Below are 26078 nucleotides of genomic sequence, written 5' to 3' on the forward strand. Positions count from 1 at the left end.
CATAACAAATCGTACCTCGTTTATGCAGTCCACGGGTTAAAAATGGCTTCTTGTGCTTGATTTATATTAGGGATGAATAATCTGTTAATATGAACTTAGGCAAGTCTTTTTAGCACATCTTGGCATGAGGACGGGCACCAGAGAGATCATCTGTCAAGATAAAGGGTGCTTTTGATTATACCAGAGCGACTGGTCAGAGACCAGTGGGAATACACGAGGAAAACGGAATGACATTTTCCAATCAAACCAGGCCAACTAATAGGAATGGCTCTTAGCATTTTTATTCCTTTTCCGAATTCCCTTCAAAAGTGAAGAGAAGTAGGGCAATGAACCAGTCTGTCAAAATAAAACGGCAAATGTTGGTCAGAATACTTCGGTTAGAAGGAACCGAAATGGACCTTTCCAGTTGATTTCCGACAGAAATTTCTGGAATCTTTGACATAATGGAAAGCACCCAAACTATCTGCTTTGTTGCGCCTTGATCCATGATTGGCTAAGATGATAATCCATTTGTGTGTATAAATCAGACGAATTGTACGTTTGGACGGTCAAGTGTATCAGCATGATGAATGATTTGACAAGACAAACTATCTGCTTTCATACATTTTGGACAAACGAGACCTTACTATGTCATACTTTGTCTGGTTTTTATACTAGATGAAAAAGACAGCAGATGCATAATCTGTCTGGATAGATTCTACTTCGTCATTGGTCAATGTCGCTAAGGAGTCACGTGAGATATGCGCGTGAAACTAGAGCGGTCACTTGCAAGCGAACTTTGGAGTAGTTGCACGTAGAAATATTCATCATAGCGAAAACAAACCATCCAGAAGATCCCGACGAAATAATGAAGGAAAATCCCACTGAGGAAGTCGAAGTCGAAGTTCTAGAGGATCCTGCACTCGACAATAGCGACTCACTATCGAGAGTACTCACTAATTTGAACCAAAACATGGATCACATGGCAAATTCATTGTCCGCCATGGGCGAAGCTTTTGTTGCTTTGTCGAAGCAGTGCCCAGCGAAGCGAGACACTCGCTCTGGGACTTTAGACCCTTTAAATGGGGAAACAAAGAAACCTAGAGTTGATGCCGGTGATGCTGTTGAAACTGGCAGTGAAAGTGATGATTCGGACGTTCAAGAGCTTCTTGCAACCAGCGCTGAGAACGACTCCGAAGGTGCCAAAACGTCGTCCGCCAAAATGCAGGACTCCTGCAATAATGAAGGCAAAGACGATCTTTTAAAGAAATTGGCCCTTCAAAGTGTAATAAGTCTTATTACCCCTAACTGCTATATGGCCTCTGTTGACCTCAAGGACGCATATTACTGTGTACCTATTGCGGTTTCAGACCAGAAGTACCTTAAGTTTGAATGGGGTGGCAAATTGTATCAGTTTACCTGTTTTCCTAATGGTTTAGCTTCCTGCCCAAGGAAGTTTACTAAACTAACGAAGCCAGCCTACTGTTTTGAGACAACTTGGACATACAAACTCACCTTATATTCATGACTCGTACCTACAAGGTGGAAGTTATGAGGAATGCCTAGCTGTTCTAGACACTGTGAAAATGTTCCTCTCATTGAGTTTCATTATTCACCCTCAAAAATCAGTTTTTATCCCTTCACAAAAAATATTTTTGGCATTTGTCTTGGACTTAGTCCAGATCAAAATTTATTTGACCAATGAAAAAGTTGACAAGCTCAAATCAATTTGTACCAAGCTTATCAAGGTCAAAGAAACCACTATACGGGAGGTTTCAAGGGCCCTTGGGTATATGGTATCTAGTTTCCCAGGTGTCATGTATGGCCCGCTTTATATCCGTCAGTTAGAGAGGGTGAAAACTCTTGCTTTAAGATATAACAAGGGTGATTATTATGCTTGTATGGTAGTATCAGACAAAGCTGGTACAGAATTATTGTGGTGGAACACACACCTTGAAGCCAGTTACAATGTCATTACTCATGGTGAGCCTACTGTTGTCCTGTCAACTGATGTCTCATCCACTGGCTGGGGCTGCACCCTAAATGATACCAGTACAGGTGGACACTGGACCACAGAGGAAGCCTGAAACCACATAAACTATTTAGAACTCCTAGCCATATCCTTGGCTCTTAAATCTTTTTCACCTATCATTAATGGGCAGCATGTGAAGGTCATGGTGGATAATATGACTGCCCTGTCGGATGTTAACCATATGGGTACTAGTAGCTCCGAAAAAAGAAATGACCTAGCCAAAGAAATTTGGTTATGGTGTGCCCAAAGAAATATTTGACTGACAGCTGTCCATATCCCTGGTGTAGAGAATGTGGAAGCTGATAGACAATCTAGACGGTCTCACTCACAACCTGAGTGGACACTAGACAGAACTATTTTCAGGGACTGCATCAATGCAGCAAAGGTTGAGCCCAACATTGACTTATTTGCTTCCAGAATAAACCACCAGCTTCAGCCTTATGTATCCTGGCATCCCGACCCAGGGGCTGTGGCAATTGATGCATTTCATTTATCATGGAAGCAATATGTGCCTTACATGTTCCCTCCATTTTCTCTTATCTCCAGAGTATTGCAGAAGCTCCAACAGGAGAAAGTTCAAGGAATTATCATTGTGCCAAAATGGCCAACCCAAACGTGGTGGCCTGTCTTGATGAGAATGCTGATCGACAATCCAGTACTACTACCCAAAAGAAAGAAACTGCTGTTTCTTCCGAGCAGTCCTGAAAAGATTCACCCCCTGTATCCAAAACTGGAGCTGCTGATGTGCCACTTGTCTGGAGATCCCTTGAAAGCCAAGGAATTTCGACAGTAGCTTCCAGAATCATTATGCAGTCCTGGAGATCGGGCACCACAACCCAGTACCAAACTTACTACAAGAAGTGGGAATCATTCTGCTGTCGACGCAAAATTAATCCCCTTCAGGCCACTTTACAGGATGGCATAAATTTCCTTGGAGACCTCTTTGCTACTGGTGTAGGATACAGCTGTATTAACACTGCACGTAGTGCCCTGTCCTCTATTATTGTGCTTCCTGGGAGTGTTTATTTTGGTAGCCATCTGCTCGTTACCAGGTTTGTGAAAGGCGTTTTCGAAAGTAGGCCTTCCCTTCCGCAATACAAAGAAATATGGGATGTAAACTCTGCCCTAAAGGTACTTGCCACCTGGACTCTTGGAGTGGATTTAAGTCTGAGAGATCTGTCCTGGAAGCTTACCATGTTGCTTGCCCTCTTGTCTGGCCAGAAAGTACAGACGCTGAAGGCGCTTAATCTGACCTCAATGACTTTAACTGCAAACACGTGTATTTACCACTGAAACACCACTCAAGACCACTTGGCCGGGCAAGCACCTAGGTCGAATTGAGTTTTTGGCATACGAAGAACCTGTGTGTTGTACAACATTTGCACGCCTATATCGACAGAACATCTCACTTAAGAGGAGAAACTGACCAGTTGCTGATTGGCTATCAGAAGCCTCACAAGCCTGTGTCAACTGACACTATCGCTCACTGGATCAAGAATGCCATGGCCAAAGCAGGAATTGACACTAGTGTATATAAAGCACGTAGCACAAGAGCAGCTGCCACATCAGCTGCAAAGGGGAAACAGGTCCCTATTGACACTACCATGTCTGCAGCAGGTTGGAGTAGTGAGAGCACCTTTGCTTGGTTTTATGACAAGCCCATCCAAGACACTTCCGCAAATTTTGGACATGAACTACTGCATAGTAGCTGTTAAATGCTTTTCACACAGTTGTTTCAACCAGAATTGTTTACCATATTGTTACTGTTACTGTAAGCTTACTTGAAGAGACATGACATTTTGATGTGGTGTGTACCTTGTTACAGCACCCTATTGTCATCTATATTGCATTAAATAGATTGATGTTCATGGTTTTGCTCATGATCATGACACTTTTAAGTCTCATGTGACTCCTTAGCGACACTGACCAATGACGAAGTAGAATTCTAAAATTAAATGAAACTTACCTAAGTTGAAGTTTGATTGAGATTCTACGAAGTCATTGGTCTGGAGCTAAGGAGTCAGGTGCCCTCCCATCTGGGCTACCCACCCTACTGATTTACAACAGTCCTGATCATTCGCCTTTAAAGTGTGACCGCTCTAGTTTTGCGTGCATATCTCACCTGACTCCTTAGCTCCAGACCAATGACTTCGTAGAATCTCAATCAAACTTCAACTTAGGTAAGTTTCGTTTAATTTTACAATTATGTCCCAGGTATGAAAAAAGGGCCATTATGACCATAACTTGCCACAACAAGGGCATGATCCAAACAATAACAAGAAGAGTGATATGGAGGGACGTTCAAGCATGCCCCTGGTCAGAAAATACAGCTTAACTTTTCCTCAAAATTTTGAGAATTTCTGGTGAAGGGTTTGCATTTTCGAATTTTGTGGAAATTTTTCTCACGAAATTTCCTTACCATTTGTCCCAATGTCAAAATTCTAGATTTTTCGGTTGAATGGATTAAAGCACTTCTCGTTTTCTGTCCATGTCTTGCACTGCAAGGCACAAATCTATTAACAAGTATCTAAAATTACATTTCCAAGGCATCCAAAAAGTTAAATTTATCTCATTAACAAGTGTTTTTCCTTTCACCCAATATACCGTATTTACTCAAATAAGCACCCAACCTGGAATAAGTGCCCAATTCCTGAAGGCAGTAAAAGTTAATAAGCGCCCTGCCTCTCCCACTCAAACTTGGATAAATGTCCATCCTTCTTGACGCCTGCAACAGTCTGAATAGAGAGTTAATTATTTGTTCTTTCAGAAGCTGCGCATTTACACTGTGGCTCCTGATGGATCTGAAGATGACCAAATTCATTTCCCAAAGGAAAGTCAGCCTTGTCATGCCAGCCTAGATTGCCTAACATCCTTCCAGCAAGCTTTATCTGCTTCTCTGGCTACTAACCCATTTGCTCACGTTAAGATGTCAGACATTGAAGAGGCAGCACCAGAAAATTCACTTACTGATTTGAGTGATGATAAAATTGAAATTGAACTTGAATAAGTACTTACAAGAGACTTTCCCGAAGACAGAGTTTTCTTCAGAGTATTTTAAAGAAACCTTGCTTTGTTACATCTTCGCATTTTGTTATCACCATTTATTGTTTTGGTGCAAAATAAACATACTACACTTGCTGAAAATGGTGAAAATTTAATTTAGCCCCAACCTCGATTAAGCTCCCACCTTGAATAAGCACGCACTCTCAACGTCCAAGAATTCAATGAGCACTCAAGGCAGTTAATCGAATAAATATGGTAAAAGGATTGAGACCTTTTTGGAAGGGGGGTGGGGGGGGGTGGTGCAGTGACTGAGTCTTTGTTTGAGGGTGTATATGCCACAATTAATTTTTGACACTTATTCCCAGTTAAATTTACTGACACAAATATAAGAAGTTGAAAGTAACTCGTAGTCCCCTCGTCAGGGACCTAAATATCCCAAATGGCTGTTACTCATATGCAGACAGGCAAAATATTTTCTTTGCATGACTTGCTCCAATGTTTGATATGTTTGATCATCGTCACCCTTTATTTGAAGACCATAATCTCCTCTAGGCTCATCTTCAGAGCAAAAACGTTCTTTGTTCAATGTATTTCAAAAAATACTATAGAAATAAATAAACTTATACATATTAACTTCAAATGCGTTTCCACTTTCTTTGCATAATTACAATAACAATATAACAGTGCACTTGGGTCAATACCTTAGCAAGAAAGTTGCTACATTGCTACATAATTTAAATACAAAGGCTGTTTCAGCTACAATAAATATGTCAGATGCATGGTGTACTGAACATAAACTAAAGATATAAGTACAGTTCAGCTCCGATATAACAAATTGCCACAGGAAAACATTTTTGATCCAGCCAATTCTGCATAAAAAGAAAAGACTAAATATTGCAATAATAATGTGGATCAGATATTAAACCAGTATGGGGGTGTCTCTAAAATGAAGACCTCTAAAACGAAGACCCTAAGACCCCATAATATTCTAAAATGAAGACCCCCTAATTTTCTAAGCATTTTTTTCCTTTAGTGAAGTTTTGCTCCTTCTTTATGTGGCCAATTTTGATCATATTGGTGTCAATGTTTTATCCGCCATCTTGAGCTGAGTAACCAGGCTCCCACACTTGGCCGGAAGTTAGGCTACCCACCGATTTGCTTCCTTCTGTCAATCATGTGGAGGAAGAGAGAGCACGTGCTTTGCCATCACAGAAAAGACAAGAAAGTGGTCGCATCATGTGAAATAAAGAATGTTACCTTGTATTGTACTATGGTTTAGGTATAAGTTCATAGAAGATCAGAAAGTATGTATACTTGGAAATTGCCGGAAAGAGATCAACGAACCCATGTCAGTTCCGACTAGTGTAATGACGTTTTGGCCTATCGCTTTCTTCAGATAAAAAGCTATGAACAAGACAGAAAGATTTGCAAAGTCGAACTAGTTAAAACACATTTACTTGCCACTCCAAGTTTCATGCTTCTTGCGAAGCAATCATCATATATATAGTCAGTGTAAAAGTAGTTTATGAATGGACGCCGAAGCCTCCCAGGTATGCAATCTTTCCGTGTAAATCTGTAGATAGCCGTAAATGACGGGACTCTTGACTGTTTCCTTGATTTAATACTGACTAATACTTCATAATGAATAGAACTAAACATTTTTTGCAGACTGTTTTGAACGCTGACAGAATTATTTATACTTTACAGTTTAAAAGTTTTTAGAAAGGTTCTCCCAAAATAAGTCGGCTTTGAGTATATAACAAAATATCTGGCCCCAGTTGTTCAAAGGCTGGATAACGCTATCCACCGGATAAATCGCTATCCAGTGGATAACAGTTAAAAAAAAAAACCCAGGCTATCCACCTTTCGAACAACCTGGGCCTGAATTTTAGCACCAAATGGAGGTTTCATACTACAAATGCCACTACCGGCCAAAGTGTGAGAGCTTGGTTGCTCAGCTAAAGATGGCGGTTAAAATCTTAACGCGGTTTAATTTTGTTGTTGTTGTTATCGCGTTATTGGCCGGATAAAGAAGGAGCAAAACTTCACTAAAGATAAAAAACGCTTAGAAAATTAGGGGGTCTTCGTTTTAGAGTTTTTGGGGCCTTAGGCTCTTAGGGTCTTAGATCTTCGTTTTAGAGGTCTTCGTTTTAGAGACATCCCCAGTATGGCCATTTTATCGGAGTTATACTGTAATTGGTAATGTTAAATCATCAAGTATCAATATGGTTATTACCCATTATTAACAACCAATAATACTCGTTTAGATGAGAACAGCTTCTTCAGAATACATTCAAGGAAACAGCAAAGTGTTGAACGCCATCTTAACGTGATCTTCTGTCTGCTTGCGCTTATGAAAATGAAAACAAAAATACTTCAGGTTGACATTTATACACACCCACACACCAACAACAGTCTGCACTCAAACTACACTCAACCCCTACACTGTATAAATCATTTACAATGTATATGGGAGTACTTTAACGATGGTCTCTCCACATACGTGGTGATATTAGACATTTGGTAGGAGAACATACCCATAAGGACAGCTTTTTACTTACGGTTTCTTGAAGAAATTTCTTCTGTAATTTCAGCATCTCTTTTTCCATCTCAGTTCGTAATGTTGCCTACAAAAACATTTGCTCTTTAAAAAGGAAACAGAATTGAGCCAAAAAACAATTTAATCATTACTTTTTTATTGATGTAGTTGTACACGTTCACAAGAATGGAGAGTGCTGTATCCAGGTAGGAAAGAAAGGGAAGAGGGAGAAGGCTGGCTGTTAAATTGATACAACTCTGTGGCAATCCCAAAAACTGATTGAGAAAAGAATCGATTTATAATTTCCACGGAACATAGTGCAGTTTTCGGTTCATATATTTGGGTGAAAAGGGTGATGGACAAAACACTGACCCCTAGTCCATGGACTACCCTAATGGACTACCCTAAAATGGACTACCCCTAAAAAATACTATTTCAGATGAGTGGTATGTTAAGAAGCTACAATTATACACTTACAGTGCACACTCACTCATGCCCTTTACGCCTACGTGGCATGTAGGGCAGCAATATGTTCCCTCCACATTTGTCCCTTGCCATAAACTTGATGCCTTCCTAGGTCTTCCCCATCTCCTTGATTTCCTTCTCCACCATCCGCCGCCATGTGATCTTAGGGTGGCCCCTCTTGCGTTTTCCTTCTGGCGTCCAATGCAAAGCAGTTTTTGCAATACACCGATTCCAGAAAAAACCGGAAGTTGCACTGAAACGAGGCTTAATAGCCCTCGCGGTAATTAAAGCAACATGGCGAACGAAGAAGAAAGGCCAATCTCTCTTCTGATGATATTCCCGGCGTCAGTGTGAGCGAAGAACATTGAAAAATTGACACTCAGCCAATCAAAATTCTGGCTTAAAAGTCGCCGTATAAATCAAAGGGGCAAAATAAAGGAACTTTTAGACGGGTATGTTTTCCATCCTTCGATTGTCTTGATCTCCAATATGCACAAAAACAACCTGTTCTCACCATTTTCATTGCCTAAAAGAACTTTGTTCATGGTCGGTTTAGGTAAAGAATCTGAATGAAATGAAAATTGTAAAAGTTTACGATCCTGACCCGAAGAATGCTTTACTAAAGCTACAGCAAGAGATCGAAAGAACATACGGAAGTAAATTTAAAAATTGTGTCGGATATCGGGAATATTGCAACAAAACACTTTAAAAAATTTCCTACGGCTGATTCATTTTTCACTGACGACTTCAGTCTTCTCAAGTTTGAGAACACCCAATCTCTCTTCATAAATTAACGATTGGTGTTAGGGAATAAAGGGAAATCCTTTTAAAAGTTCAAAAGATGCTAATCAGAGTATCAAACAAGACCACGATCTACTCGCCAAGAATGGTATAAGCAAGGGTTCGGTACAGTGACAGCATCATTGCGTTACAGGGTAGGACGCAATCACAAAGCTGATTCATCAGTCAAATCACCAATAAAATTATCAGTGACGTGTACTACAGTGTAACAAAGACTCTCAGTCACATGCCATGAAAGATGGCCCAGAAAACTAGCAACTAGTAATGAACAAGTACACTGAAATAATGCATCAACAGGGATCGACGAAGGTGCAAGTAACAAAATGCTTTTTTTTTGTTCAAGAGAAAAGGGAAATTTTGGGGGCCTCCCCAGGGTTCCCCAGCTGGACTGAGGTTACAGACCCAAGTAAGGGCAATCTCCATGAAATAATTTAAGCTAGGAATGTCATTGTTATGGATAGTGAGACCCTGAAAGATTGCCTTATAAAATCAATATGCAAAATGTTTGACACTGGTTTAAAGGTAAACAAGAGTCATATGAACTTCAGTTTATGACGTACAATGTACAACAACTACTCTTTGTTGTGAACAGACTTTGGAATGTCCTGGCTATAAATTGAAAGTAACTGCAAATTTTTAATGAGCAAAATGCCTTGGACATAGAATAGTGGAAGGAGATGCTAAAGAATATTGAACAATTTATGATAAATATATTATATATGAATTGGCTTACCTAATGCTTAGAGGTGGCCTTACACAATGTGATTATTGCTAAAGCCAGAATAAATAATGTATATCAAAGGTCCAAAAAGTTTGTCCAGCATCTAATATCAGCATCTAATCCAGTTTTTCTCTGGTGATGAATATTTGAATAAATATTTCAAAATAGTTCAAAACAATTGGGAATCTATAAGATCATACAATGTAGGAAATTCTCAATGAGGTCAAATTCAATTGCACTTTTATGTTATTAGCAAAATTATACACCAGCTCTACCATGTGTCCTTCTATGTTACACCCTGTACCAGAAAATAGAACATGAAGCCAGATAATGCACAATTTCAGTACGGTGGAAATCACCAAATATTTAATTACCACTGATGAACAATATCATGTACTCTGTTTAAAGTCACTACCAAATGACAAATAAACATCAGATAACTTTTTTCTGCCAGTTTACAAGCAAATAGCTCACTATCCAGGGTTGATTAACAACTCTACACAACCTTAGTGGAGTTACACCATCAAATACATGCCATCCATTTATTCTCCTAATAGCCATTTCAGCTTGTATTCTTACATTTGCAGTGCTGGTTCATGGTTGGAAAGCAGTCTTCCTTAGAAAATTGGTATTAAAATTATAGTCAGTTCTGATTTACTTGGTTGCATAGAATGGATGAAGATTATAACCTTCCTGCTTGCCAGTACAAGCTGTCTATCAAATCTACGACATTAAGGAAAATTCCTACTAGGCCTTAAAATGTACTGTCAGACTTATTCAGAGTAAAGTTCACTTTTGGATGTCCAGGTCTTGGGTGTCTGACCTGTTATCTCTCTGCAGTCTATTCTGCACCTTATGTTTTCAAATTCAGCCTAGGAAAACTTCAGGTAAATAATTAATGGGCTGGCTCCCCAACATCAAGTACAGGAAATTGGCCCATGCAATAATTTATCTGACACTACTAGTTCTGAAACATTAAACCTAAAAGCCAGATCTTGCTGAAATATTAAGCGAGTAAAAAATATTCAAAATTCATCAACGGCTGTATTTAAATCACTAATGTCCTTCCACATTCAACATTGTTTTTGGGAAACTTTTTTTGTTTACCTCAGAGGCATGAAAACTGATTAATTCCTAAGTTGATTGAAGCTGATGGGTATTCATATGCCAGACTCAGATGCATCACATATTTTGCTCTACACAGAGATTCCTCATCAACTTTTGCCCAAGGGAAAGCCGAGGGTACGGCTCCCAGTTTCAAAAAGTGTACTCAGTTTAAAATCACTTGGCAAGAAGTACTCAGAAAAACAAAAATTATTTCCTACCGAGGTAAAATAGACATCTCCCCTTTGCATAAGTATTTCCCACTTTTTTCTTCTTTGTTTATCTGGCTAGCTTGTCCGAAGGAAACTCAGTCGGTTTTTGCTTCGATTATTAGAGTTTGCAGCCGCACAACACTTATGTCCAACTCTTTTCCTTTTCTTTACCACATTTGCTCCAGACAAGTAGCTCTAACCTACATACATTCGAATTTTTTCGTTCTTCCCCAGCATTTCGTCCGCCATTTTGAAAGCTCGAGGGCTATTAAGCCTCGCTTGCGTGCAACTTCCGGTTTTTTTCTGGAATCGGTGTATTGAGGCTTCTTGGCGAGCGACATGGCTGATCCACCTCCAATGTCTCCTCATCAGGATGGTAGCCATTGGTTCAGTTCCACACCATTCAAAGAGATCATTATTTGAGATGACATTAGGCCAAAAGATGCGTAGGATACGCCGAAGGCTCTTGGTGTGAAATGTAGAGAGTTTTGATAAATCCTTCTCTGTTAAGCACCAACATTCTGAACCATACAGGAGAGTTGTGAGGACGCAGCTGTGATAGAGATTCAGCTTGGTACGAATACTGTAAGTGGAGGAGCGCCATACCTTATTCATCATGTTGAGTGAGTTTCTGGCCTTGTTGAGACGGCTCTGAATGTCCAGGTCCGTTCCTCCATCTGTACTGATGATGCTGCCGAGACAGGTAAATCTGTCTGTGTAAGGAAGTTCTTCGTTATCAATCTGGACTGGTCGTGTGTTGGTAGTATTCAGTGCCATAATTTTGGTCTTTTTGCTGCTGATCTTAAGGCCAACTTGCTTTGCAAAGGTGTTAAGGCGTTGCGTCTTCTCTTGAATGTGCTTGTGGGTGTGTGATAGTAAGGCAAGACCATCAGCATAATCCAGGTCTTCCAAGGAGGAAAAAGATGTCCATCTAATGCCCCTGATCTGATCCTCAGTGGTACGCCACATGATCCAGTCCACAACAAGGTTGAAAAGTAATGTGGACATGACACACCGCTGCCTGACACCAGTGTGGACTTCAAATAAGATGTCACCATCGCCAATACAGCAGGTAAAGTTGTCATAGAAACTTTTGATGATCTCAGCAAGGTGGGAGGGGATTCCATACGCTCGTAATATCTTCCAGAGGCTGTGTCGATGCACACTATCGAAGGCTTTGGCAAAATCTACAGAGTTCACATAGAGAGTTCGCTGCCACTCGGTACTCTGTTCAATAATATTTCTCAGCGTGAAAATATGATAGATTCATCCCCTTCCTCTCCTGAAACCTGCCTGTTCCTCGCGGAGTTTAAGGTCCACAGCCAGTAATAGGCGCTTCATGATGACTTTCGCTAGGATCTTACTAGGAGTGGATAATAGTACAATGCCACGCCAGTTGCTGCATTCAGAGAGAGTTCCTTTCTTTGGTATCTTGATGATGATACCCTCATTCCAGTCATCAGGGATTTTCCTTCTGTCCCATGTGGTGTTCAAAAGTGGCTGCAAGATGTTTGTGGTGGTCACAGCGTCTGCCTTGAACAGTTCAGCATTGAGGCGGTCTTTGCCAGGTGCCTTGTGGTTTTTTAGAGAATTAATGGCTGCAATGATCTCTTCTTTCTTTGGTGGTCCGATGTCAACACTTAGGTCCTCCTCAGCTTCTGGTATATCAGGCTCCTCTTCTGGTGATGGTCTGTTGAGGACTTCCTTGAAGTGTTCTACCCAACGTGCTTCTTGGTCTTTCTCAGTGGTGAGGAGCTGTCCTTGTTTATTTCGTATGGGGGCATTTCTGCTACCAATATATTTTCCACAGATCAATTTAGTGACTTTATAGACATTCCTCTGCTCACCCTTTTTTGCCGCTTCCTCTGCTTCCTTTGCCAGCTCTTCCATATATGCCCTTTTGTCGGTTCGAATCATCCTCTTGACATGCCTGTTGGTTTCTGTGTACGCCGCTATATGCCTCTCTTGGAGTCTGGCTGAACTGCTGTCGTTAATATCTTCTTCTCCTGCTGGCATCTTTCCTCAATAACCTGCCATGTGTCTGGTGTAATCCATTCTTTCTTTTTTCTAGTCTTCTGCATACCCAGACAGGTTTTACTTGCTTCATCAAAGATGTTCCTCACTTGCTTCCACTGTTGATTTACAGTGTCTTCTTCTTCATTGTCTTGCTCGTCTATGTTACTCAGGGCTTGGAACGTGTTCCTCAGCTGTAGGACAAAGGCTTTCTTAGTCCTAGGGTCTTGTAGTCTGCTGATGTCATATCTAGGGGTGGTGTATTTGTTTGGTCCAGCTGCTCTGAGTTTCAGTCTCACCTTTGCAGTCACAAGATGGTGATCACTGCTTGCATCAGCCCCTCTTTTTATTCCGGAGGCTCATGCTGCACAGATTATTCATGTAAGTTACACGTGGCTGTTTCTGCAACAAAAGCTTTTTACATGACAGGGTTGTTAGCCCTGTGCAAAACCCCCAATCCTGGAGGACCAGTAGATTGCTCTTTGTCTGGCCCCTAACCTTCGACCTGTCTGGCATGGGTGGCCCTACCAGGACCTTGAGAGGTCCAGCCAGCATAGCTCTCAGGCTCACTGGAACATGCAAGCCCCTCCACCACAACAAGGCGGCAATCTAATTCTGGGGAGCTTACAATGCACAGAGGATGCTTTTCTTTTCATTCCGCCATTTTGAATAACTGTACTGAATAAAGCAACCGCTGTACATAAAAAACGTAGACTCAAATCAAATCAAATATTCTGTGGACAACTCAATTTTGCTCCCATGTGATTTAGTAGCTTAGTCTTTCTCAAACAGACGAAATGATCTTCAGGATGTTACTCATGATTTGTTTTGCTTGTTTTCTGCCGAAAATTATGGCACAGAAGCAGCTAGTCTTCTGTTTTTTTCCTGAGTGCATCAAAATGAAATAGAAATGAGAACGAGGATGAAGCTATGGGACAGCAAGAAATTCCAGTGACTACGCTACAAAAATTCAGAGTGGAGTGTAAGCAGTAGTATTCTTGGCTGGCCTGGACTATAATTATGTGGAAATTTTTGTGGTTTTGCGAGACTCAGTATATGGTAGTCTATCGAAGCTTCCTCCTCCTTTGTTACTGGAGTATGGACCAACTCTGAAACAGTACACTTGGACAAATCATCAACAAAGTCGCTATTAAGCCCACTATGCCACAACATCCCAGAGACTGTCCCTTTAGCAACAGCAACAACAACAATAACAACAACAACAACAACATCTTTATTTTCTAAATAATTCAGTATAGTTATTCAAAGTGGCGGCTGAAGGCGATGTGGAACGAAAAGAAAAGCATCCTCCATACAGTGTAAGTATATAATCGCAGCTTCTTAACATACCACTCATCTGAAATAGTATTTTTTAGGGGTAGTCCATTTTAGGGTAGTCCATTTGGTTAGTCCACTAGGGTAGTCCATGGACTAGGGATCAGTGTTTTGTCCATCACTGGGTGAAAAGAATACATCATTCATCGTTCAAATCCCCCTTTTAATCGATCTTCTATATAAGTGATTACCCACATGACTAGCTGACCACTAGTTCACAGTTTCTATTCCATTTTGTAAACCACAAGATTGCAGTCTTATTATTACAGTTTTAGAGGTAATGTTAGGAAGGGAGACTAACTTACTGTAGTTGTAAACAGTTTGCTGTGCATGGTGAGGTATACAAGTCTTGAACAATTGAAAATGGATAAATCCTTGAAAATCAAATGGATGGGTTGATATAATTTATATAGACTGAATTAGTCAGTAAGTCAGTCCGTCTGAGTCAGAAGGGAATCAGTCAGTCAGTGAGTGGGTTGGTTGGTCATTATGCAAGTAAGACAATATAATTTATCGAGGGTTACATTTGGCAGTAGTTAAACCGATAACCTCAAGGCCCTCAAAATAAACAATAATAAATGACAAAAGAAAGTCATGGTAAATAAGAAAAAACCCTCTGTAACGCTGCAGTCTTAAAAAAGTACCTCTTGTTCACTTCTTCTTTGCTCTAACTTTGTCACTTCAGTTTCCATTAAACCCTGGAGATGTTGAAGTCCTTTCAATCTAAAACATAACCAGAGAGAATAACTGTGTAATATAAAGTGTTTTACTGAAAAAAAGAAGTCACAGGAAGTCTTAAAGTGTAAGTGCAAACGGGTGAGAAATAAGCAGCTCTACACTGTATCAACTAAATTTCTGCCAAGCAATTACCTCTTTTCTTCTACCTGTCGTTGGCTCTGGAGAATCTTGAATTGTTTCTTAAGATAAAGCACATTCACCAAAGTAAGTATAGTGTTAGCTTAGAGCCATTAGGACTCACTGTTCGCATGAGACATAAAACCATGTTACTGCTCCAGTTCAATGCGATTGTGGCATTTAAACTAGGCTAATTATAGGGATGTGCTGCTTGATTGCTTGATTGATAACTTTAATTATACATGGTAAAAATTCCTTCAGTACAATTTAAAAGTATAAAACATCTAATTCTGCCTAGCTGCTAGACAGAGTATGCTCTTCTAACATTTTAGTCTGTTCCCTGGTCTGGAAAAGGGTATCATTTCCCTGAAAATGAAGAAGTCTTGCTTACATCTCAGAAACAAAAGAGTTTTTTGCTTTGTTCAAGCAGATAAATCTGACATGTAATGCTTGATGTAGATTTTTCCTGTCATGAATGTTGAATAAAAACTATGTTGCTCATGAAAATGCTCTGTAATAGGGTAGTAACTTTATTTAGGCTGGATCAGGGGATCTATTTTTTCGGCATTTAGTCTAGAACAGGGTCTTGTACAGGGTAAGGGCTTTTAACTTGGAAAATATTGTTTTCCAAGTCGTAGTGGTGGCACAATTTCACTCCTTCACTTCCTGTTAGACATTTGGAAACCCGGGGCAGGGGGGGGGAACTCCCATATGAAAAGGTCAAGGATTCTCATCAGAAAATTTAACTTCTACAGGAGACTAATGTGAGCATCCTAAAGGATACTTTGACAGCTAAAAATGGTGACTTTTCGTCATCAACACCCTAAGTGATACCAGAATCCTTGATTTGTACCCGAGATGATGAGCATCCCCGACCTCTTCATATAGAAGTCCCCCCCGGGGTTTTGAACATCCACCATCTAAGGCCATTTTACAGTTGCTTGTACTGTGTCAAGGTAGTTATTTTCGATAGGTAGTGTGTGAAACAATTTTTCCATTGTAAGGAAAATACTTATGGTTCTTCAGCCTGGTTCTCATGTCGCTGACCAACCTGCAGTGTAGTCGCCGGTTCCAAGAGACAATGTTCGGCGATCTGTTCCAGTGGGTCCCCAGCACATCTGTGATGGATTGCCGACATACTCAAATTGGGGTGAAATGCAAATCCAATTGGGGCAATTTTCGACCATTTTATCTGTAAAGCATGAGATTGTGGGAAAAAAATCGAGTTGTTACGTCATACGTTGCATCTGCAGGTGGTCCAGACGACGCTCACATACAATATTTTCATTGCCGACAATCGCCAACAACTACTGGCTTGCCTGCAAAGTTGAACTCAGCTCAACTTTGCAGGCAAGTCGATGGTCAATGCCTGGGACAGATTATGATTCGGCAATAAATGCTCAGATATGCTGTGGCGGTGTCCCAGGTTGTGCCGGTGGCTATGTCTCAGGGCATATGAGAACCAGGCTTTCCTTAGCAATTGGATCTAGAAAAAGTTTTCGTGGTTTTCCTTCACAAACCTACGTGATATTGTGAGTTTGAAAGCAATCATTATAAATGAATGATTAAAAGCTCCAGACGATTGTTTAAATGCAAGAGACGGAAAGACAAATGTTACCTTTCGGTAAATGATTTCCTGACAGAAAGAGAAAAAACATTGAAGAAGAAAAGGAAAAAAATCTCGAGTCACCTCTAGGATTCGAACTCCCATAAGCATGCTAGGCCAGCATTATCACACTGAGCTACTTGTTCATTGGATTTCGTGAGGTGAAAGTATCAGTTATATATCTACATACTGAAGTGCTGGGTAGTTACCACAGCAGGCTCAAGTGAGTTCCATGTCGAGTTTGTTGAAGTGGAGGTGACACGATTTACTCACAAACTGAATTGTTTTAATGCGTGCATTTCTCATTCGTGGATCTATTAAGAAATGGTGTCATTTGACAGACTCAGTGGAATTGCGAGGTGACTTACAGCTTGATGTACTGTTATTTAAAATGACTACGTTTGGACACAAACTATGAATTAGTGGACTTGCATTAATTTATGGAAAGAGAGTTAACTTCAGTCCTTATATTAGGGCTACAAGTAAATGTAAGTACTTGAACTCAACACTATAAAGGACATGAAATTTCAATGTACAATATACAACCTACTTTAAAGCTGACTGAAATGGATTGTCCTGTCTCATATATCACTTGGCAAAAATCCATGCTATTTAACCTTAATTTATGAGAGTGTATCCTAATAGTGTCCTGACTTCAACCTACTGAATTTTTATTCTTAAATTGTAGTGTTATCATACTGAACTTTGCAGTATATACCCTGCGGCTGTAACACAGCATCATCGCATTGATAACTTAGCAAAAACTGCATAATCTGCATGTCTAAAGACTGTTACCTAAATCAGTAAATATTTCAGTGGATCTGGTACAAAAAAAACTACGTTTCCAATAAAAGGACTGTTTATCGTGATCCCAATCTTGTTCAACTTTCTAGTTCAATCTATTTAAAAAATACTAATTAACAAATAATTATTTAAACAAAGGATTTTCTCGAATTTTACAACGAACAAAATCCATGCTTGCATCTAACAATCTTAAGCCAACTTAAAGCTAGCTATAAGGAAGTATTGGACATTGCTCCTAGTCTATACATCACTTTTGACCAAACAAAATGATCTTGCCGTTTTTGACTACAGCACTAGGACGACATGTACAGATGCATGTAATGTAAATCGTGTTAGCAGGCCTGAGTAACAAATAGTTTCTTAACATTGAATTGTTTCGTTTTGCAAATATCACAACACACTCTTGAGTGGAGAAAGGCTTTATGGGCTTGTTTGAAAGCTACGCTGCCCTCACATAACAAGTAGTTCCTTAATGAGCAATGCCTCATTACACTCTTTCATAATTTATTTTCCAAGTTGAGTGGCTCACAGCCACTTTGATTATGGTCAAGCAGCACATCCCAATCCAGTGGTGGGGGGTAACCCCAGGGGGTTGAATTCATTCAAAAATTAGACACCATGTCCTGTCAGTCAAGGAAGAGAGCTGCTCATTACCATAAATAACAGTGTGAAACATTTTCATCCTAAAGAAAACGGGAAATAAATTATGTTGAAAAAGCTTACAAATGTTACCTCCATTCCATCTACAATCAAACTTGTTTTTTCCATCTGCTTTCGAAGGCCCTGTACTTGTTCTGAAAACTGTCTCTTGTATTTTTCCAAGGCACCATAACTGTTTTCCACCACACCGAGTAAGAAGATAAAAAGAAAAAGAAATTGACAACATTAAGAATTTTACTGTATTAAGGCTATTTATTACAGTTACTATACCATTACATATCCCTTTTGAGACAGTCACTTTGACGTGGTGGGGAGGCTTGTGTGTTTCTGTGACCTGGAGAGCTTAGCTGGTGGGAGTGTGACTCTTGGCAGGGTCGCCCATGCCAGAAAGGTCAATAGGTAGAAACCAGACAAAGCACAGTCCACTGGTCCTCCTAGTAGGGGGTTGTGCATCAGGCTTACAACATGATCATAGAAAACAACATGTGCTACCAAAACTACACCAAGTTTGATCACCTTTCTGGAAGATGCAACAGGGACCAACACTTCACGAGAGGGATGTACAATGAACACCGGTTGTGAAAGCCAGCTGGAAGCCAGGGGTTGGCTGCCGTCATTCCTGCATCCTTGAAGAAGCAGATGAAGGTGGGATTCTGGAATATAAGGACAAGGCATGCCACAGGGAAGGCTGTGCAGGTGGCTAGTGAGATGAGGGGATATGAGCTTTAAATACTAGTTATTAGCAAAAGTAGATGGAACGGGTCTGGAAGAGTGAGATTACTGACAGGAGAGACAGTAATTTTCTCTGGGCAAGATGACAAGTTGCACTCCATCAGCAGGGAGTGACAATAATGATGACGGAGAGATCTGCAAAGAGCTGCATGGAATGTAAACCAGTAAGTGCCAGGCTACTTACTGCTAGATTCTACTCTAGGCTATCAGTAATACAGTACTATGCGCCAACAAATGAGACCAGCAAGGATGAGAAGAACGATTTCCACAAGCAACTGCAAGATCTGGTTGACGAAGTGTCATGACATGATCCACTGTTTTTTTTGGTGATTTTAATTAAAGGATTGGGAAAGACAATCAAGGTTTTGAGCATGTGATGGGAAAGGAAGGGCTTGGAGAGAGGAATGAGAATGGCGACCTGTTGATCAAGCTTTGTGATACAAAGCAATCTGGTTGTAGGAGGAAGCATTTTTCTCCATAAAGATATTCATAAGACCACATGGATATCACCTTCAGAACAGTCAAAATCATATTGATCATGTGCTTATCAGTAGAAAGTTTAGACGTTCCTTACTAGATGTTAAGGCTAGGAGGAGAGCTGATATTGGGAACGACCATGAACTGGTTACAATTAGAGAAAAGTTCAAACTTGCAAGGATTGCCAAACCATTTAGAAAGAGAACATTTTCTGTGGTAAGGCTAGGAGAGCAAGACGTCAGGGGTGTGTTTCGGATCAGTTGCGCAACTGATTTCAAGATTTAGACATGGACTGTGATGTGGACAAGGCTTGGAAGAACATAAAAGAAACATCAAAAACGAGTGAGGAGGTTCTGGTGTATAGAAAGAAAATGGCAAAGCCATGTTTAAGTAGAGAATCCTGGAAGAAGGTCAAAGAAAGTAAAACTGTTAAGAGGAAGATGCTAGGTACTAGGTTGAAGACAATCGAAACAAGTTACAGATAGAATATCACCTACGGATGCCGAAGTGAAGGGAAGTGTTAGAAAAGATAAAAGAGCATTTGTGGATAGTAAAGGACATGAAGCTTGGAATGATGCAAGTTGTCAAGGTTCAACACAAACGTAGACATCACAACCATGGTGGAGAGCTTAAGGTATCATGGCAGGTGATTTCTTACGAAAAATGCGAAATCTTTTTTTGCTGTTCAAATTCAGAAGACTGAGATAAATATTTTGCAAAAAAAAGGTAAAAAAAGCATTTTAGTGTTTTAGATAAAGAAAAAACTATTTTTGAATCTTATCAACCCTTTATGGTGCATTGACACCACTAATTAAACTTCATCGCCAGTTGTCACGTGTCATGCGAATTGTGGTGTGATATTTCATTTGTGCATGCGAACTGTTCTTGATCTGGTTGTTTAATCGCAAGTTAGCTTTCATCCTTGTCAAATTTTCTTTGTCAGGATGAAAAGTTTTTGCCCATTTTCATCTTTGAAGAAGCTGAAGAGGCAAAAATCTGGTGAAACCCACAGATTCAGTGCCGAACAGGATCTTTAGCTCTGAGCAACCACGGGTTGCACTGTAATCAAGAAGAATGGTTAAGGGAACTCGAGGACACCAGTCCCACCAATGAAGCTGAAGGACAAACTACAACAAGTGCTAGTTGCATGAAATTGCTGGAGAAACGACGTGATTCTGAAACAGGGCTCGAAATTAAAAAAAATGTCTGGTTGCAAATTTGCAATTAGTTACAGAAATTTGGTCGCAACTTTTAAAATGTTGGTCGTGAAATTAATTGAGGCCGTTTAATTAAGAAATAAGTAGACTTTGAAATGATTAACGCTTTAATTTTCATTGTTTCAACAGCTCTCATGTCATTTTGATATTTAATAGTACTGAACGTTTAATGTCTTAGACAACACTAGTCCATCTAAACGATCAAGTTGAACCTGTGTACATAAATTAAGGCCCGTTCCATAAATTATGGCACATAAATTAGTGCCTGTTATTTTAGTCAAAGCGATAGATTTCCAAATCATGAACAGATATTACAGCTGGAAACTGCAGTTCTTATATGCCTCACATGTACTGGGCAGAAATATTAGCTTATGTAACAAAATTCCTTTAGTTTTACCTTTGCAGGTTTTCCACCAATGACAAAACAAGTAACAAATTTTTTTTATATTAGACTTTACACCTGAAGTATCAGGGGTGTTACTGAAGTGATTATTCAAAGAACCCTGAAGGACTGAATCATTCAATACGATACGTGCCATGACTCATGCACCAGGGCAATCCGCCATCTTTGTTTGCTATTAAACCTTGTTTTCATGTATACGTAGAGTCGTACTCCACTTGATTGGAACCGCATTATTTTAAATCTATTTGTCTTTTAACCGTTACTGTCAAACAAAGAAACAATGAAGCTGTAAGTACTCATTTTTTACCAACGAAAGTTATTGAATCAAGTTTTTCTGCTGTTTCTGTTCCTAGGATCTTGCTCAGTGACTAACGATTGTATGCAGTTGTTATTTAACTAAAAGCCATTTAGAAACCTTGAAAGAGGGATGGTGAATGATATCTAATCTCCGTGTAGAGTACTGCAAGAATGCAATTTTTTCTTACTTCTGGCTGTCAGCCTAACTCCTTGGTTATTTCAGCAACCATGAAAAACAAAAACAACAACAAACAACACATGCGATATGAATGTGACTTCATAAAAACAAAGAGAAGACTACATGATGTAGAGACCCAGTCAAAGAAAATTTGAGTATTTGACAAAATTTGGCTCTAAAATGCTTTGCAGAGATGCGAGACTCCATTCACTACCCCTTTAACAGTAACTGTCTGATCAAATACCATACACAGTTTTGTTAGTTATGCACAGCCACTGCTGTAATTCAAGCAATGAGGTCGTCGTGCCCTTTCTCCCTTAGATCTGTCACATTCAAACCTCTGGTTGACTGCTGGAATTGGATCAAATTCAGCGACAGCGGGACCCTCTGGTAACAGGCGAATCAAATCTTCCAAAACAGATACAGTCAAGGTTGCCCTGGTGCTGCTTTTAATTCGATTAATTCGATGCTGAGCTGAAACAGCATGCTCGCATTGTGCAGCAGAAATAGGGAGGACCAGAACTAGCTCCACTAGATGTAGGACATCTTTGAAATCGTTCTTGTAGGGCACTTTGGTCAGTAACGTCTGCCAGAGGCTGCCTAAATCAAGCTTGCGGAACTGCCCATTGACCATGATTTTTAGGGAAATCCACCGATCCTGAATAGCGGAGATCTTGCATCCTGCTCTATCTAAAATGGGCTGAAACCTTCGTGTCAAGTGAATGATTTCTTCACTGCCAAAATCGAGCAGGTCACCAGGGCGCATTGGCCAACTGTCAATGTTGAAAACTAGCATGTCGCTAACCACTTTCATTGAGTCATAACTCAGGCTTTTGCCTACTTGGCTCTTGCTACCTAGCAGCACACCAAACCTATCACAAAGACCTTGCAAAGTGAAAATCGCAGCGGTTTCCATTTCACACTGAAGGCTTCGTGATGTGCTTCCTCCTTGTTTGGCCACTTTACCATGGATGGAACCTGTCAAAGTCACCCCTTGAAATTTTTGACCGCCTTCCACCTTCTCCCAGAATTTGGTGAGATGGCCATCTGCCACTGGACAATGGGCAACACTTTCAACTCTCAGTACTGTTTCCTTGAGATGGGACATTACTGAGGAGAGTACAATATCATTTTATTGCAGTCGCAGACTCAGCTGACTGAGAATGGCGAACATGTCTGCCAAAAAATGACAAAATGCAGCGAAATGAATATCCTTCATCTTTTGAGAGACATGCTACGCTCTCCCCTGGATTTCTGCATTTTTGTAGTTGACACTGAGATCTTGCATATGCATCAGCACAGCAGCATACTGACCAGACTTGGACTCTGTGGCAGATTTATGGCTCACAAACACTTTGAGTGCTCGGCTAATGTGCGGAAGCTAGAGGGTCCCTTTGACTTGCGTTGGCTTCAAGATATTAATTTCTAGCTCATCCGCTATAGACTTCAAAGCCCTAACACTTTTAGAGCTATAATGGTATGTTTTCTAAATTAGATGGAGGATATGTACACATCCTCCACAGACTTGCAGCTGCCTTGGAGCTCTAGCAGGGCAAGCTCAAGCCTTTGAGGTAGACAATGGAAGTCAACAAGGTAAGAATTTCTTTTTTGAGTAATGCAGCAAGGCCTGCTTTACCAAGGTTAACGGAGGCCCCATCAGCCCCAAAAGCAGCCAGCCTCTCCTTCCAGTCTTTGACCCCCGCTTCTTCAAAGGTAGTACTGATAGACTCCTTTAGCCCTAAAATAGGTTTATTAAAATAAAACATGAACGGTCCACCCTACGACACTTGATTTAAGACAAAAGTATAAAAATAATTACACTACACAGTCCATCTGCCCATAAACCTTTGTTGAAAAAGGTATAAAGCTACTGCTGAACAGAGCTAGATGTAATTGATAATGTTTGCAGTTCCCCTCTGTGAAAGCACTTTGCTCTCATAGTTCTCTCTTCAAGTAATATTTAATGACACAAAGGCGGTTTTGAAACTATTAAAAATTACGTTTCTTAACACCTTAGCAGTTGAAATCCGAGTTGCATTTTAACTGTTTCCTGGGAACGAGTGTAATGCATAAGGGGCTATAGGGCTAAGTATTTTGCATTGTAAGTAGTTTTTTTGGTCTGTTAGTGTGGAAATAAATTAAAAAAAGTGTCTTTCTGGTACAATGGTTCCTTTGTCAATGATTGGGGAGTTCATAAGTCAATTACTTGGTCAAAAGTCCATTCATGTTTTGCAATGTTGGAACCTGTAGCACATTGTTTTGTACTTCTGATATGTTCTTTTCTTCTGGTGCTAAATGATCTTTTAGTTTCGCCGATGTAATTTCATTGACATGATGCACAAAGGATTTTGTAAATAAGGTTGCACTGATTGTCTTTAGGAGGTTGAAACTGAAGAATAGGATGCTAGACACATTTCAGAATAGGTTTCTGAGATGGATCTTGGGAGTGTGGTGGCCTGAGCACATCTCAAACAAAGAACTATATAAGAGGTCTGGAGTTCCCTCAGTCAGCAAGAAAGTTAGGAAGAGGCAATGCCAATGGATTGATCATGTTCTGAGGATGCAGCCTGGTGACAATCCTAAAATTGCAATGAGCTGGCTTCCCATGGGGAGGAGGCATGTTGGAAGAACAAGAATGACTTGGTGGAAAATGGCTGAGAAGGAATGGAGTGAAGAGTTGGGATTGGAAAGTTGAGAAGAGGCTTGCCAAGTGGCTGTCAACCAGAGCGAGTGGCGAAGAATCGCTGATGCCCTGTGCCACCTAGGCAGATAGGATAGATGATGAAGAGGACTATACTGCAATAAAGTGTCTCCCAAAATCTTTCCATTGTCATTGTATATGGTACATGGCATGCCCTGTATAAATAGTACTGCCTGACATCTCATCCTGAGATAGTTGCATGTGACATTACACAGTGTACCAGAAGCATTTTCTACTGGCCTCTGCCAGGTTTTTAAGCCAGGTTTGACTGTACCAAATACTATACAGTTTAATCCCTATTAAACAGCCACCCTAGGGGAAAGAAATAGTGGCCGCTTAAGGACGTTCACGCTAATGGTTTCTGCGCATCCTTACTGTGCACGCAAATTAACATGACACGTCATGCATGAGAGCGCTCGCTACGTAATAAAATGAACAATGATAGGGCAGATAGCCACTGCTATAGTTGCGCCTGGATTTAACGATCTTGGACATTCAGTGACCCCTATTTTTCTTTTTATGGATAATTTTCTCTACCAATTTTCTACCTTTAGCGAAAACATGAAGAAAATCTATCGACTAGAACTTTGAATTTTTTGCAAAATGCAGCATCAAATTTTGTTCTCCTTAGCTCTTCGTTTATCTGTGCGAAGGTTTTAAATGCCTCTTGAAGGGTTAAATTTTGTGAAAGCGTTGGTAACATTTGGAAATATTTATGCAACTGACCCACTTACCTCCATTGACTCACCTTTGATATTTTTAACAATAAACCCCTGTAGATCATGCAAAATTACGTGCGCTAATTTTTCAAAATCAGGGTAGTTTTCCACACGCTTTATCTCTGAAACAGTGACCCCCAATTTTTTTGTATTTCTGATGCAAGTAACTCATTATCTGACCGCAGTAAAAATTAAAAAAAAAATCTATTGACTGAAAAATTTTTGCACAAACGTCCTTAATAGAGTTAAACCCCCCAGAAACGGTCCTCATCAGGACTTTGATTACTGGCTGCTTAATACAGGTGGTTGTTTAATAGGTGGCCGCTAAATAGAGGTTGGACTGTAATATGAAAGTTTGGGTATAATTACCTGGTGGTTTGCGTCTCATCTTGGAAGGAATCAATGGAAGACAACATCATATCACTGGTCCTTTGGAAAAATGATCGGATCATGCGATGCTTTCTCTGAAGGAAAAAAATCATTGCTATTTTAGTTACTCTAACAGCAAAGGCAAGGTATGCTTGTCTTGTTATATTTTTGGGTCAAAAGCTCTCTGTTTTCCTATCAGTAGTTCTGTGTGAAGAGATTATAGTGACTTTTCTAAGACCACAGCCCTATAACCCTGGCCAGGATAACACTTTTAAGTCTAATCCTAACCCTAACCTCCTTAAAAGGAGGCTGGCAACAGTTTCCAACACTTTACCAACAGTTATACTTTCACACCTGAATACTACCTTTGTTTATCAAGTGATGCTATAATATAGGTATCACATAAATGCTCAGTCATTGGTGAATCACCAACAGCAAACTTTATAAGCATAATAGGTAATCATAGCCGCAGTACAACCTGTTAAAAACACCCTTAGTTTTAGCTTTAAGTGCTCATTGCTTAAAAACGAGCTCGAGGTCCCCCTTCTTTTTATTAGAAACTTGTGATAAGCATGACAAGATGCCAGGAGGTGCGGTGACCTCATGGTTAGTGCGCTCGTCTCCGGATCGAGCGGTCCGGGTTTGAGCCCTGGCCGGGGACATTGTGTTGTGTTCATGGGCAAGACACTTTACTCTCACAGTGCCTCTCTCCACCCAGGTGTATAAATGCGTACCGGCGAACTTAATGTTGGGGGTAACCCTGCGATGGACTAGCATCCCATCCAGGGGGGAGTAGAAATACTCGTAGTCGCTTCATGCTACAGAAATCGGGATAAGCTCCGGCCTGATGGGCCAC

General features: G+C 40.3%; 1 protein-coding gene and 2 pseudogenes across 1 annotated transcript in view; 1 reads left to right on the forward strand and 2 right to left on the reverse strand.

The window, feature by feature from the left end:
• The first annotated feature begins 2055 nt into the window (after window positions 1-2055).
• On the forward strand, window positions 2056-5155 carry LOC149097285 (uncharacterized; annotated as a pseudogene).
• Window positions 5156-5512: 357 nt separating this feature from the next.
• Window positions 5513-26078, reverse strand: part of LOC110065443 (uncharacterized) — a 425702-nt gene continuing 405136 nt past the window's right edge. Inside the window, exons 31-36 of the mRNA XM_089279275.1 lie at window positions 25223-25317; window positions 18202-18301; window positions 15075-15121; window positions 14849-14927; window positions 7576-7641; window positions 5513-7364 (exon numbers count right to left, since the gene is read on the reverse strand). Of these exons, the coding sequence (XP_089135401.1) occupies window positions 7308-7364; window positions 7576-7641; window positions 14849-14927; window positions 15075-15121; window positions 18202-18301; window positions 25223-25317 (444 nt within the window). The 3' untranslated portion in view covers window positions 5513-7307. The remainder of the gene's footprint in view (window positions 7365-7575; window positions 7642-14848; window positions 14928-15074; window positions 15122-18201; window positions 18302-25222; window positions 25318-26078) is intronic.
• Window positions 21647-22652, reverse strand: LOC149097286 (zinc finger protein 862-like; annotated as a pseudogene).

Source organism: Orbicella faveolata, unplaced genomic scaffold (assembly GCF_042242905.1).
Source record: "Orbicella faveolata isolate gen_17 unplaced genomic scaffold, um_ofav_v1 contig_47, whole genome shotgun sequence".
Lineage (NCBI taxonomy): Eukaryota > Metazoa > Cnidaria > Anthozoa > Scleractinia > Merulinidae > Orbicella > Orbicella faveolata.